At 36.6% G+C, this 16437-nt stretch overlaps 1 protein-coding gene across 1 annotated transcript in view; it reads left to right on the top strand.

The window, feature by feature from the left end:
- Positions 1–16437, top strand: part of LOC149848826 (alpha/beta hydrolase domain-containing protein VTE7-like) — an 83037-nt gene that overhangs the window by 47875 nt on the left and 18725 nt on the right. The window contains exons 5-6 of the mRNA XM_089997632.1: positions 4178–4273; positions 4646–4735. Of these exons, the coding sequence (XP_089853758.1) occupies positions 4178–4273; positions 4646–4735 (186 nt within the window). The remainder of the gene's footprint in view (positions 1–4177; positions 4274–4645; positions 4736–16437) is intronic.

A 16437-nucleotide genomic window follows, 5' to 3' on the forward strand; every position in this document is an offset into this window, starting at 1 on the left:
CGTGGCGGCAATAGGTACTTTATTACCTTTATAGATGACTATTCAAAATTCTGTTATATTTATTTGATGAAACATAAATCTAAAGCATTTTCAAAATTTCTCCTTAATTTTGCTGAAGTATAAAATAGATTTAAAACAAAGATTGTACATTTAAGAATAGATAGAGGAGTTGAATACTCAGGTGGAGAATTTGATAAATTCTGTGGAGAAAATGGTATTATCCATCAAACATCAGCTCCTAGAACTCCTGAACAGAATAGAGTAGCAGAAAGGAAAAACAAAGTACTTGTAGAAATGATGAATGCTATGCTTCTTAATACAGGTTTGCATTCCAACTTATGGGGAGAGGCTATACTTTCTGTTTGTTATATTCTTAACCGAGTTCCTTATTCCAAATCTGAAAAATCACCTTATGAATTGTGTTTTGGTAAGAAACCTAATCTTAGTTATTTTCGTGTTTAGGGTTGTTTAGCATATGTTAAAATTCCAGAAAATAAAAGAAAGAAGGTTGGACCTAAAGCATTTAAATGTGCATTTGTTGGGTATGCTGAACATAGTAAAGCATATAGATTTCTAGACATTGTTAATGATGTTATTGTAGAATCTAGAGATGCATCGTTCATAGAACATAAAAATGCATTTGATTTTTTCTTGATGGCAGTCATATTATAGTAGATGAACATCCTGTTAATGACATGATTGAATATTCTGATGATTGTACTGCTGAACTAGAAACTGAAGTTAGACACAGTAAACGCATTAGAAAACCAACTAATTTTGGTTCTGACTTTTATACATTTCTAATTGAGAATGATCTTGTGTCCTTTCGAGAGGCAATGTCTTCTCATGATGCTGCCTTTTGGAGAGAAGCTGTAAATGATGAAATTGAATCAATTATGTCTAATAATGTTTGAAAATTAGTCGATTTACCTGTTGGTTGCAAAACTATTGACTGCAAATGGATTTTCAAAAAGAAATTAAAAGTTGATGGTACAATCAATAAATTTAAAGCTTGTTTGGTTGCAAAAGGTTTTAAACAAAAAGAATGTATTGATTATTTTGATACTTTTGCTCTTGTAACTAGAATATCTACTATTAGAATTTTAATTGCCATGGTTGCCATATATAAGCTTCAAATCCATCAAATGGATGTGAAAACAACCTTTTTGAATGGAGAATTAGATGAAGAGATATATATGGAGCAACCTGAAGGTTTTGTAGTGCTAGGGCAATAGTGTAAAGTTTGCAAACTTGAGAAATCCTTATATGGACTAAAGCAAGCCCCTAAGCAATGACATGAAAAATTTGATAGTTCTTTGGTACATAATGATTTTAAAATACATTATGCTGATAAGTGTGTATACAGTAAAATAGATTGTAACTCAATTATTATTATCTGTTTATATGTTGATGATATGCTTATTTTGGGTTCCAATAGTGAATGCATAAATTAAACAAAAAGATTTTTATCTTCCATATTTTGTATGAAAGATTTGAGTGTTGCAGATGTTATTTTAGGAATCAAAATTATAAGAAGTGATAATGGCTTTGCATTATGTCAATCACATTATATTGAGAAAATTCTTACAAAGTATGGATATATTAATAGTTCACCGGCATGCACGCCATATGATCCAAATATGAAATTGATTCCAAATGTTGGTGCAAGTGTTCAACAATTAAAATATGCCAGTGTTGTAGGTAGTCTTATGTATGCAATGAATTGCACAAGGCCTGATATTGCCTATGCATTGAGTAAAGTGTGTAGATATACTAATAATCCTAGTCATCAACATTGGAATGCAGTGAACAAGATTCTTAGATATCTTAAGCATACTTTAGACTACGGAATCCACTATACCGAGTTTCATGCTATTATTGAAAGGTATAGTGATGCAAGTTGGAATACCGACTTTGAAGATTCCAAGTCTACGAGTGGTTGGGTTTTTACCCTTGGTGGAAGAGCAATTGCATGGGGGTCTAAGAAACAAACCTGTATAACTCATTCTACAATAGAATCTGAGTTTATTGCTGTGGCATCTGCTTGTAGAGAAGTTGAATGGCTTAAGAATATGCTAGTGGATATTCCACTAGGTGAGAAGCCTATACCTGCTATTTCAATGTTTTGTGATAGCCAATCAGCTATATGTAAAGCAGGTAATATGAAATACAATGGGAAGTCTAGACATATTAGTCTAAGACACAATTTTTATATCATTGAAATATGTGAAGTCATTTCAAAATTTGGCAGACCCATTTACGAAAGGCCTTTCGAGAAATGTCATCAATAAAACATCGAGGGGAATGAGAATTAAGCCAATTAAGTCATCACCTAAGGATACCCAACCTAGAGTGTTGGAGATCTCACATGCCTAGGTTCAATGAGAAACGAATTGGTGAATGACAGATATCGAGCATATTTATGTGAACCCATTACTGATGTTTGCTCATGAGCTGTAACTAATGTGAGGGTTAAGCTAATAGCTCTTAATGAGTTTGTAGGCCTTAAGGTTAGGGTGTGTGTTACAGTACACCTAGACAAACTCACCTATGTGAGTGTAGAAGTGTGAACCGGTTCTTATGAGATCTGACAATTCTCTAGAGCATTCATGAATTCAGGGAAGCACAAGGCTCAAAATGTGCCAACATGAAATCCACACAATTGAACTTTTTGGAAACCTATGTATGATTGAAAACTCGTTAACAATATAAGGAGCTAAGTTCAAGGTAAGTCCACTTAGCACCTTGGTTAATTTAGGTTTTCTTTTAATAAGTGGGGGTTCAAGTCTTACAGACACTCTCACTGATGCATAAGTTTCTATGCAAGCCAAGTACATTTTAAAACTAGTGGGGGATTGTTAGAAAAGTTTTAAAATATAAAATCCTTTTAAGTTTTGTTTCCCACCAAAAGTGTTTTGAAAATGTTTAGTCCCATATCTAAGAGAGAAAAGTTTTTCAAGTGGTTTAAATAGAGGGTTTGTTATCTATTATTTACTTTGGTAAGCCTTGAGTCTTTAGGTGGCATGCGGATGTTGCTGCGCATCGTGCAACAACGGACTCGCCGTTCGTGCACACGCGTGCACGCACGCATGCGCGTGTGTGCGCAAGGGCGTTTGAGGCGTAATGTGGCGTTTTGATGGTGCACTTTGCACTTCGCACGCTCACAGCAGTGCGAGGTGCATATGAGGCACAAATGTCCATTTTGTCTTTTCGGTTTTGAGATGTCTGACAGTTTGAAAGGTTTTAATTGCATTTATATTGAGTTTATGGTTCATTGTGGCTGTTAGACGGTTTTGAAGGCCTTTAATCTACAGTTAAAGGTGGGTGACCATTCAGGGACCTTTTCAAATCGTCAGATTTATGACAATTACTCTAATTTATCGCAAAACGTTTTGGCCTTACTAGAAGTCTATAAATCTCTTCGTTTTCTTTTGAGATATACGAATTTCTGACTCTCCAGTTTTCTCCTTTCTTTCTTCCTGATTTGGCTTGCAGAGTTCAAGTGTGGGGAGAGGTCATTTGTTCTTGTGAAGCAGTGACTCTTTGAGGTTCAAGCCTAGTTGTATCCTAGGAACTCAGTCGCAACAAACCCCTTTCGCATCTTCGGAATTCCCGGAGTGGGGCGATTGAAGTTCTAAAGATAGTGATCTTAAGAACGTGCCTCTAGGCTTGAGCTCTCTATTTCCTTAAATCCTTTTTTGTCACCTGTTTGCACTAACAACATGTTGGTCTGGATAACAAATAAGAGCTTCTTTTTATTGCTTGTGTCTTTTTGGCAGGTAATCCCTTATTGCCAGCTTTCAGTGTTCTTTTCTTGAATTTTGTTAATATTTGATTTACACTGCCTCATAGTAAAAATAAAATCAACAGCAGCAGCACAAGCAGCAATGACAACAACAAAACCAAAATCATGTGACATTATTACTGATCATAAAAATCTAACTGGTAAGGCCCTCAATTTCATTTGAACACTTGAAAAAAATTACAATGGTTTATGACTGAACTTCCCAAATGTAACAAAGTATGTGCCTGAAATATTACTCTATTGTGACAGTAAAAGTTGGCATATTAGTTTATTGACTTGCTTGTGTCTAAGTAAATGTATTCTTTTGGCTCATTGCCACGACTATGCCAATCAAATACAGACTGTGCATTTATATTCCATTTGTAATTGCAGTTTTGGAGATCATACATAAAAAGGCCGATGCTGCTAGTTGGTGCAAGCCTTGGTGCTGCTGTTGCAATTGATTTTGCAGTCTCCTATCCTGAAGTTGTAAGGAATCCATTATATAGACCTGTTTCTTTGTGTTCAATCATATTCTTATCTTTCATCTTTTGTTCCTAAAACCTGGCCGATGGTGTGTTTACTGAGGTCATTAACTGCAAAGATTTTTACCTGTTGCTAGCAAAAAATGTGTGTACAGGATTTTAGCATATAGTACTTTATTAATCTTTATCCCTTGAGCAAACCCACACAGAAAACATGGGTTTCTGCGAAAGAAGTTTAGTTCAAGTATATGATTTTCTAAAAGGGCTCAAGTATTTAGGTGGATAATGTTCTTGTGCACAATCATAAAATTGATTTTCTTGTTACATGGCGTCCAGTGTTCAAAATGAACTTATGGTGTCTTGTTGTTTTACACAGGTGTCTGAGTTGGTCTTAATTGATGCAAGTGTATATGCAGAAGGTACAGGACATCTTTCCAGACTACCAAGATATATGGCATATGCTGGGGTGAGACATGTTATGCATGAAGTTTGTAGACTTTAGTTATAGGTTAAAACTGTAATTTCTTGGCTGGATTCCCTGATAATTTCTGCACTTGATTTTTATGTTCTGCTATTGCAAGATAGATAAAGAAGACCAATAATGATTTTGTTTCTATCACAGTTTCTTTTTCAATTATTTTACTTCCATGAACTGTGTAATATAGTTTCCTTTTATTTCTACTTCCATTTTTAAGAACCACACTTGCAGGTCTTTTTAACGTAATTTTCTGTTCTATTCCATCTGCACATGTTGCAGCTACTTACATATGAACTTTGTTCTATACTGTTACTGGGATAAGTTCTAGCTATATGTTTTGCTTCCTACTTTCATATTGTAAAACCATAAAATATTTACTTAGTCATTTATTTGAAGCAGTCATACTGCCTTTTCTTTGCCATTTTTGAGAGACAGAGTGTTGCTGAAGAGGAAAGAATGAGTTACAATAGGACTACGCAAGGCCATTATGTGTGGGCAGTGAGGACTCTCTTCACCAACCCAAAGACAAACAATTCTTGGCCATGATTTTATTGTTAACTCACAGATAAAGTTATAAACCCATTTTAGAAAATGGTAACAATCTGTTACTTTTTACCAAAACTCATGTTAATAATAGAATAAAAAAGAAAAGAAAAGATTCTGTGAAAGTTCCTTCTGGGAATAGACACACTGGTCAAGGGAGGCTCATCCAGTGTTAACCTTTTAGAGCTTCTACCTGTTGATACATTAGCTGTTAAAAATGATAATTTGTAATTGGATCTGGACCTTATTTTGGGTCCATAATCCAAATCAATGTGGCCAAGTAATGTAGGCATGTCATATGCTAAAATTAGTTAGGTCGGTAGAAGACTCCCTCTTCTACCTTATCTTCATTTAAAAAAGGTCTCTAGAAGATTGGTTAATTTACCAAATAGTCTTCTTGGTTTTTATCAAGACTCTTTGGTTATTGTGCCTATTCCAAAATTAGAGTGGGACGTTCTTATCTCATCCCTATATAAACCTCCTTGTGCTCTCCTTGAAGCATAAAGCAATGAAGTGAGTTTTGTGTGTGCCTCTTCAAAGTGAGTGCCTCGGCATATTTACTTGAGTGTTGTGTGAGTGAAAGAGACTAAGTGTGTGCACCTATGACTCTATTTGCCTCACACCTCCTTCCTATGTGATCTTTATTGGTCGTACCACTTTCCGCTGCGTTATTTTGGTACTCAAAATCCCAACAAGTGGTATCAAAGGCACTATTGAAGGAGACTGTACTCACACCAAAACTATGGCAGCCAGCTAGGTAATACATATACATATATTAATATATATGTATATGTATCTACTTATTATATATATAAAATATATATTTCTATTTTGTTTAGCCGTAGGGGTAGATTAGTCTTTTCCTCTATTTTACGCACATTCACCTTATGAATGTGATTGTAATTTGTTTTAGTTTCTTTTTCTTTTATTTTTTTTTATTTTCTTTTTGTAAAGTACCAAAAGGTACCTTGGGGGGCCCACTAACATAGACGTTGGGCCCTCTCCAACGGTCACATTTGTGACCGTTGGAGGGGCTCCAACGTCTATGAGTGGAGCCCCTCGAAGGCTCCTCTTGTGTTGTTATAAATAGGGGTTTCACCCCCTTGTATTTCTCATGGCTTTGAGTCAAAGCCCAAGTTCTCAATAAATCGATTCCATTGTTTTTATGCCTTTGTGCATTTGTGAGTTATTTGTGAGTTGTGCTTTTGTGTTGCACAAGTGTTCTAAAGTGTTCTTATTGTGCATTCGTGGTGGGTTTATTATCAAGAATATTAAGGTCTTGATAATAGTATCTTATTGGAGATACTTTCACATGGTATCAAAGCCTCGTTGGAAGGAGGAGGATCGTGCATCTCGTCTCTTGTGAAGTACCTCGAAAAACGTGCCGTCAAGCTAGTGAAGTTTCGGAGTAAAGCATTTACTTCGGGCAATATTTTAGAAGCAACTTTTGTCAAGAAAAGTTTGAAAAACCGTTAAGGTACGCATTATTTTCCATCTTTTCTTCTCTCTAATGGGTGAAAAAGACTCTCACTTCTCCCTTGGGTTTAAACTTAGTGGTTCGAACTACCATGTTTGGGCCGGCAATATGGAAGCCCATATCAAAGGGAAAGGCCTTTGGGGTTACGTTCAAGGTTCCATATCGGAACCCAAACCCAAACTTTCTATTATAGAGAAAGGGGAAATTAAGATTCTTGAAGGAGAAGATAGACAAAAGGCCTTAGAAGAATATTCCAAAAAGCATGATGAGTGGGAAATGAAGAACTTCAAAATATTGTCTTGGATTTTTTCATCCGTCGAAACCAAGATCAATGCCAACATCATTAAGTTTAAAAGGGTCTCCGAAGCTTGGTTGTACCTTGAAAAAATGTATACTTCAAGGGACTTGTCTCACAAATACTATCTCCAAAAGAAAGCCTTGACTCTTCAACAAAATGATTTATCTATTCGGGAATATTTTGCCGAATTATCATCTATTTGGGACGAGCTTGCCATGCTCGAACCAAAATGGAGCGGAGAAGCTATTGAATTAAGGCACAAACAACTAGAGGAAGATCGATTTTTTAACTTCCTAAATGGTCTTAGACCCGAATTTGAGCAAATTCGGTCCTCTCTTCTATCCGCTTTCACATCCCCCTCTATTGAAGATGTCATCACCAAGCTAAGTGGTGAGGAAACACATATGGGGATCAGTAAAAATAACCCAAGCATCCTTGCTACACCTTCTCAAAGTGATTATGAAGTGGTTAATGCTGTGTCAAGACCCGGAAATAATTTGAAGACCTACAAACAGCCCCATTTCAAAAATCAAGGGCAAAATGATCGATATGGTAAGAGAGATTATAGCAAATTAACTTGCCATTTTTGTAAAGAACCGGGACATATCAAACCCAATTGTCCCAAATGGAAGAAATTTCTTGCCGCGACTTTAGCATCCCAATCGGAGGAACGGCCTTCGACATCAAATGAACCTCTCGCTTCATCAAATTATGGATGCTCTTCAACCTCTTCTCAAAGGAGGCTTTTCTGGAGCCGCTATGTCATCCTCTTCCTCTCTTGGTAAGACATCTTGGCTACTTGATTCCGGTGCTTCGTTTCATATGACTCCAAGCCATTGTTTTCTTTCTGATTATTCTAAAAATTGTCTTCCATCTTTTGTCTCAACGGCGGATGGAACACCTCTTGAAATTAAAGGAATGGGCAATTTTGAAAAACAAGACTTCTTTATCCCAAAAATTCGTCTTATACCAAAACTAAACTTAAATTTACTTTCCGTTTCTCAACTCTCGGACTGTGGTTGCGATATAAAATTCTCTTCTGATAAATGTTGGATACAGGATCGCCAGTCCGGGAAGTTGATTGGGGAAGACTCTAGGAGAGGAGACCTCTACTATGTTGATTTTCTTAAAATTCCCAAGAATCAATTTTGTAATGTTGCTCAAAACAAAGATATTCATGTATGGCATAAGAGATTGGGTCATCCCAACATTGTTAAAATCTCTTATTTGCCTTTTATTAAGCATCTTTGTAATGAAAATTTTGTTTGTAATGAATGTATTCTTGGAAAAATGAGAAGTCTTCCTTTTCCTCAAAGATCCATGTTTACAACAAAACCTTTTGAAATCGTTTACTCCGATGTATGGGGTCCGGCTCCGGTAATATCCAAGGGAGGTTTCTCTTACTATGTTATCTTTGTGGACGACTTCACTAGGTTTAGTTGGATATATTTTCTTAAACATAAACATGAAGTTTTTTCAACTTTTAAAACATTTCATATGATGGTTTTAAATCAATTCAATGAAAATTTAAAAATTCTTAGAACCGATTCGGGTGGCGAATACCTTTTCAATGAATTCAAAAGCTATCTTGAAAATTATGGAATTCTCCATCAAAAGTCTTGTCCTAAAACCCCCCAACAAAATGGGTTGGCTGAACGAAAACATAGGCATATTATTGAAACCACACGAACTTTGCTCATTTATCAAAATATTCCGAAAAAACTTTGGGCGGAGGCCGCTCTTACTTCTGTCTATCTCATAAATAGACTTCCATCTAAAAACTTGAACAAGATTTCCCCATTTGAAAAATTATACGAAAAAGAACCTGATTATAGCAGGTTAAGGGTTTTTGGATGTAAATGTTTTGTCCTTACTGATAAAAATGACAAACTCTCCCCTAAGACCATTCCTTGTGCCTTTCTTGGTTATTCTGAAACTCATAAAGGCTTTCGCTGTTATGATGTTAAAAGTGATAAACTATATGTTTCCAGAAATGTAAGCTTCTTGGAAAATATTAGTGGTTTCGAAAAACTTGAAACTAATGACGAGAATATAGACTATTCTTTTCTGTTTGATTTATTAACTGAAGATGATGATACTAGTGATGATGAAACAAATCAAAATGACTTGGATAATAATGAAACTCATTTTGATCAACACATCAATGAAGAACCACATAGAGATCCTATAACCTACTCTCATAGAGATAGAAATACTTTTAGAAGTGCCCTCGAAAGATATGATAGTGAGTCTACCCCTTCAAGTGAAGGAAATCTTCGTAGGACCGAAAGATCAAGAAGACCCCCTTCTAGGTTCATCTCATATGAGTCCTTTTCACCAAAATATAGAGCATGTCTAAGCGCCATTCACTCGTACACAGAACCTAGGGATTTCGAGCAAACACGAAAATGCCCGGAATGGATAGTCGCTATGAATAATGAACTTGAAGCCCTAAAGAAAGCAAAGACCTGGGAGTTTCAAGACCTTCCTAAAGACAAGAAAGCAATAGGGTGTAGATGGGTATTTAAAGTCAAAACTAAGAGTGATGGGTCTCTTGAGAGATATAAGGCCCGCTTAGTTGCAAAAGGATATGGTAAAAAATATGGGATTGATTATGAGGAGACTTTTGCCCCCGTTGCTCGAATGGTCACCGTCCGATGTCTTATAACCGTTGCTTTAATCAATAAATGGAACATCTATCAGATGGATGTTAAGAATGCGTTTTTAAACGGAGATCTAAACGAAGAAGTATATATGGATGCTCTTCCTGGAATAGAGTATCCTAAAGGAAAAGTGTTTCGCCTTCGGAAAACACTTTATGGTTTAAAACAAGCTCCCAAGGCTTGGTATGATAGGTTTAACTCCGTAATGTTAGAAAATGATTTCTCATCCTGCTTTACTGATACTGCTTTGTTTGTTAGAAAATCTAATGCAGAGATTGTTATTCTACTACTTTATGTGGATGACATGCTTATAACTGTGAGCGATTCTAAAGGGATTAAAAGCATAAAATCAATTTTAAAGGATAAGTTTGAAATGTATGACTTAGGCTTCTTAACTTATTTTTTGGGTATTGAGGTAACTTACTCTCATAGAGGATATTTTTTGTCTCAAACTAAGCTTGCATCTGAGATTATTGACAGGTCAGGTATTACAAATGATAAAATTTGTGAAACTCCTGCTATAGTAGTTGCTAAAATGAAAATTGATGATGGTGTTCCTCTCTCTGATCCTACTCCCTACAGGCAACTAGTAGGATCGTTGATGTACCTAAGTATCACCAGACCAAATATCTCACATGCGGTGCATACGGCAAGTCAGTTTCAGCATGCACCAACTTCTGTTCACATGGGTGCTATCTTACGTGTCGTAAGATACCTAAAGCACACTATTAATAAGGGAGTTTTTCTGTCTTCTTCTTCTGAGTTAAGATTAATTGCTTATACTGACTCTGATTGGGGAGGTGACCCAAATAACCGTCACTCCATCACTGTTTTTGTGTATTCTTAGGAGACTCATTAATCTCATGGAGATGTAAGAAGCAGCAAAAGGTGTCTCTATCATCAACTGAAGCGGAATATCGTGCCATGGCGACTACTACCATGAAAATTGTTTGGATTCATCAGTTGTTGGAAAACATGGGGATCACTATTGAAGGGCCTACCAAGCTTTGCTGTGACAACAAAAGTGCGATTTATATTGCTAAAAATCACACTTTTCATGAGCGGACCAAACACATAGAGATGGATTGTCACTACGTTCGGGAGGTGTACCTCAAAGGAATCATTGACCTTCCATATGTCACATCCGAATATCAATTGGCGGGCAACTTCTTCATTAGAGCCTTGTGTGCTCCGCGTTTCAACTTTCTTCTTAGCAAACTCTCGGTCATCCTGCCCTAAGTTTGAGGGGGGGTGTTAAATTATATACCTAATCATTCAATGTAATATTTATATTTTATATATATAAGGTAATACATATACATATATTAATATATATGTATATGTATCTACTTATTATATATATAAAATATATATTTCTGTTTTGTTTAGCCGTAGGGGTAGATTAGTCTTTTCCTCTATTTTACGCACATTCACCTTATGAATGTGATTGTAATTTGTTTTAGTTTATTTTTCTTTTATTTTTTTTTTATTTTCTTTTTGTAAAGTACCAAAAGGTACCTTGGGGGGCCCACTAACATAGACGTTGGGCCCTCTCCAACGGTCACATTTGTGACCGTTGGAGGGGCTCCAACGTCTATGAGTGGAGCCCCTCCAAGGCTCCTCTTGTGTTGTTATAAATAGGGGTTTCACCCCCTTGTATTTCTCATGGCTTTGAGTCAAAGCCCAAGTTCTCAATAAATCGATTGCATTGTTTTTATGCCTTTGTGCATTTGTGAGTTATTTGTGAGTTGTGCCTTTGTGCACAAGTGTTCTAAAGTGTTCTTATTCTGCATTCGTGGTGGGTTTATTATCAAGAATATTAAGGTCTTGATATTAGTATCTTATTGGAGATACTTTCACAGACTCTATTCGCCTCACAAGATCTTTGGGAGCTCGTTCAAGTTGGTTTTGAAGGACAAGCGGATGACGCAACTCTTGCACCATGGACTCCAACAAAGCAAAAGGAGTTTAAGGAGAACAAGGACGCGAAGGCGCTTCTATGCATCCAACTTGGGGTAAGTAATTCGATCTTCCTCGGATTATGAATGCATCTACATCAAAAGAAGCCTGGAATATTCTAAAAGTTGAATTCTAAGGCTCCGAAAAAATCATCTCCATTAAGCTTTAAGCATTATAGAGAGATTTTGATACACTCTCAATGAAAGACAGTGAATCCATTCAAAAATTCTTTTCAAGAGTTGTTGGAATCATAAATCAAATAAGAAGCTATGGCGTTAAAATTGAGAAAAAAATCGTTGAAAAAATTCTAAGAAGCTTGTCGATAAAGTATGACTATGTTGTAGCTGCCATAGAAGAGTTGAAAGACCTAGAAACCTTGTAAAGAGTTCATAAGTTCTCTCAAGGCATATGAGAAATGAATCTCTAGGTCCGAATATCAAAATATTGAGCATGCACTCAAATCAAAACTCAATATTGATGAAGAAAAAAAAAAGCTCGAATAAAAAATCTCATTTTGCAAGAGGAAGCAAAACTCCAAAATTTAGAGATCGCGATCGAGGAAAAGACTATTCTAATCAGCCTAGAAACCATAAGCAATCCGAAAAGAATTGGTATGCGTGTAAAAAGCCTAGTCATAAATCAAGGGATTCTCGATTCAAGTGCATAAGATGCTGAGTGCCAAATCACTCTCATAAAGATTGCTGGTTTCAAGAAAGAATGAAGTCGATTTTACAAAAAATAAAGACGACAAAGGCTATATATTCTTCTCTTGCATGAATGTTGAGCAAGTGTCACATGACGTATGGTATGTAGATAGCGGGTGCATCAACCACATGACCGAAAATCGAAAGTGCTTCATCAAACTGGACGAAACTGCCACATCCAAAGTAACAATGGGAGATGGTAGATTTCAAAATGTTGAAGGCAAGGGAGTCATAGTAGTGAAAACTAAATCCAGTCAGACTAAACTCATTCATGATGTCTCTTATGTCCCTAGTTTAGCTCAAAATTTATTTAGTGTTGGTCAACTCATGCAAAAAAGATATTTGGTTCATTTTAATAATGACCAATTTACTATAGTTGACAAAAAGAGTCAACAGATAATAGCCAAAGTGAAAATGGCCGCGAACAATGTCTTTCCTTTGACTATGTCTCCATATGAAGGAGAAGCCTTGAAAGTTGAAACTTTAAATGAATCAAATCTTTGGCATTTAAGATTTGGTCATTTAAATTATCAAAGCCTAAAATTGTTAAAGCATAAAAATATGGTGGTTGGCCTCCCCTATATCCATGAAGAAAAGAAAATATGTGAAGAATGTATCTATGGCAAATTTCATAAACTGCCATTCCCAGACTCATTCTTGAAGAAAAAGCGTCCACTCGAATTTGTCCATGCAGACATCTGTCGGTGTAGACACCCAATTTTTCTAAGATGCCCAAATAATAACATTGTTAGAAAGTGTTTTTTGAAAAGAAGTGTTTTCTCTGGTTACGGGTCATGGATCTGAAGATCCAGACCCGTGACATCCACTTCTTCATTAATGGCACTATGTAATATAAGTTATTGTAATGAGGGTATTTTAGTACCCTAATTTTGTAATCACATGTTAATATAAAGGAATATACACAACAGCCGACCCTAAGACAATAGGGCATCGGTTTCTCCCAACTTCTCTTTCCCTTTCTCTATCTCTCTCTCTGTTTTTCAGCTCTCACGCGTGGAAGGATCTGGAGATTCAAAATCTGACATGGTATCAGAGCCACGCTTCAGTTGAAACTGGAATCGATCTCAAAGGTACGTCTGATAGATCTATCCCTTCTCTATTTCCTCTTCTAAGTCAAGAAAATATTCTTCTTCAGTCCCCTTATCTCATCTGTTTTTTTTCTGGTTCACGACTGACACATCCCATTCTTTTCTTCTCAATCAGACCTGATATCAATCAGATCTGACGATAATCAGATCTGACTTCTTCTCCCTACAGTTTTCTTTGTCTCTTGAACTTGATCAGATCTGACGTTAATCAGATCTGATCAAACCATCTCCCTACCTGATCTAAGTCAACTCAGAGAGGACTGAGTGACTCAGCCCAGATTTTCGACCCAAATCCCTTGTTGAAAATACCTTTTCTTCATCCCTACACTTTCCTCATTCTGTCACTAACATACCCAGTTTATCGCTCTTGATAGCAACGTGATCTAATCACACAGGGCCCTATTTTGATTCAGCTGCATCCTTGATCAGATCTAATCAAGCCGATACACTCTCATTTCTTCTATTTTACCTCCTTTAGCTTGAAAGCATTGTGTCAATACATAGTAGGAATTCATATTCACATTTTTTTTGGTGATTTTCATATCCGATATTCCATTTCATATACAAATCAGAAATCTGATAGACATTCAATTTCTGTTTCATATCAGCAATCTGAATTAGTTTCTGCAATCTGATATCCATTGATCTGAATTAGTTTCTGCAAAAAAAAAAAAAGAGTTACAGAAACTGCAGGCGTAGGCAGATTGTGCTGAACACGCTCTTAATTCTGTGAAACAGGGATTCACTTCCTAGCCAGTCAGTTCTTTCTTCAAGTTTCCTCAGCCAACTCGTGTCTGAAAAATTAAATAATGGTAATTTCTTGACTTGGAAGAGGCAAATCATACCTTTCATTAGGAGTCAGGATCTTTCTGGACATCTGGATGGATCTATTCCAGTTCCTCCTGAGTTCATATCACGAGAAGAAAGGGACAGCAAAGGGGAATCTACTACAGTATATGTTAGAAATCCTGAATTTGTGGCTTGGATGAAAAGAGACAAAGCGCTAGTTGCTTATATTACATCAACACTGTCACAAGAGGTTCTTATAGCCATTCCAGATGACTGCACTGCCATGCAACTTTGGAACAGACTTGTTCAGACATACTCACAGGTTTCTCAAGCCAGGATTATGTTTCTTAAAAGAGAATTTCAAATGTTAAGAAAGGATTCCATGACCATCATGGAATATTTGAACAAAATGAAGGTTATCACAGATCAGCTAGCAGTTGTTGGAAGTACAGTTTCTGATAAAGATTTGGTACAACAAACCCTCAGTGGATTGGGACACGACTATCATATGATTGTCACTTCCCTGTTATGTTTAATTGAGCTGCCCAACTTTGAAGATCTGCGCGCAAAATTGTTACAATATGAGATGAATCTAAAGGGATTTTCTGAAGAATCATCTATGCATACTGGGGCACAAGAAGTTCTTGCTACAGGGGTTACTTATGCACGAGGACGAGGAAGCTATGATATCAAGGGAAAGGGAGCACAAGGGAGAAGTGGTCATAGAGGTCGTGGATTATTGCCTACACCCAACTCATATACCAATCCACAAAGACAAAGGTCAATTCCTACTTGCTTTCTGTGTAATAAAAAGGGGCATATCAAAGCTAACTGCTGGTTCAATCCCCTAAATAAAGGAAAATCAACACAAACTGAAGCAAAAAGAGGCACAGACAGTACAAGGACCAACGACGAAGTAAAAGAGTTGTTGTTGTCAGCCTTAGCAAAATTGAATCTGAAACAAAATGAGCAAGGTACTTGGTATGTGGACTCTGGCGCAACGACTCACGTTACTGGTGATGCAGGTAAGCTCCTAAAACTTGTTCCTTACATTGGTAGAAGTAGTATAGTTACTGGAGATGGATCACACCACTCTGTCTCGCATATTGGAAACTCCATTATACCCTTGCCCGAATCTTCCATCAACCTTTCAAAGGTTCTTTATGCTCCTAATATCAAGAAAAACATCGTTTCAGTTTCTAAACTTGTTGATGATATCAAAGCCTCATGTTAATTTACTCCCTCTTCTGTTCTTGTTAAGGATCTCTGCACGAAGGAGACGTTCGCTAGAGGAAAACGGCAAGGCAATATGTATGTTTTTCAAGAAGATCCTTCAACACATATTCGCTCTGCAGACCCAAACTTGAAGCTCCAATCATCGTTGCCTTCTGAAAATCCTAACTGCGTTTTTAGTGTCTCTGAAATCAATAAGCCAAACCTTTGGCATGGTCGTCTAGGTCACTGCAGTAGTAGTTTCATTGAAAAGCTTGTTTCAAATAACCTCATTCCCAAGTCAAGTTTATGAATAAATGTCAATGACAACAAATGTTCTAGTTGTCTCTTATGTAAGAGTCATGTTTTACCATTTCATTCTATTAATAAAAGAGCTTCAAGACCTTTTGAGACTATCTGTTCTGATGTTTGGGGGCCTGCTCCAGTTGCTTCCATATCCGGAACTAGATATTATCTTTTATTTGTTGACAGTTATTCTCGCTATTCTTGGATATTTTTCATGAAACATAAATCTGAGACTTTCAAGTTGTTCCGTAACTTCCATTCCTTTGTCAAAAACCAATTTTCTGAAAACATCCTAAGTTTCCAATGTGACAGAGGAGGTGAATTCTCTTCCATTGACTTTACTAACTTTCTTCAAAGTAACGGGATAAGGAAAAAGGTGTCTTGCCCACACACACCTCAGCAGAATGAGATTGCTGAAAGGAAACATCGCCATATTGTTGAGAGTGCGATGAGCATGATGCATGACAGTAATCTTCCGATCACTTTATGGACAGAGACTTTTCATTCTGCAGTTCATGTGATAAATCGATTGCCCATGACTATTTTGGAAAACAAGTCTTCTTACTTGTCTCTTTTTGGTATACACCCCAACTACTATGATTTGCATGTGTTTGGTTGTTTATGCTATGT

This window comes from Nuphar pumila, chromosome 1 (genome assembly GCF_984573655.1).
Source record: "Nuphar pumila chromosome 1, dmNupPumi1.hap1.1, whole genome shotgun sequence".
Classification (NCBI taxonomy): domain Eukaryota; kingdom Viridiplantae; phylum Streptophyta; class Magnoliopsida; order Nymphaeales; family Nymphaeaceae; genus Nuphar; species Nuphar pumila.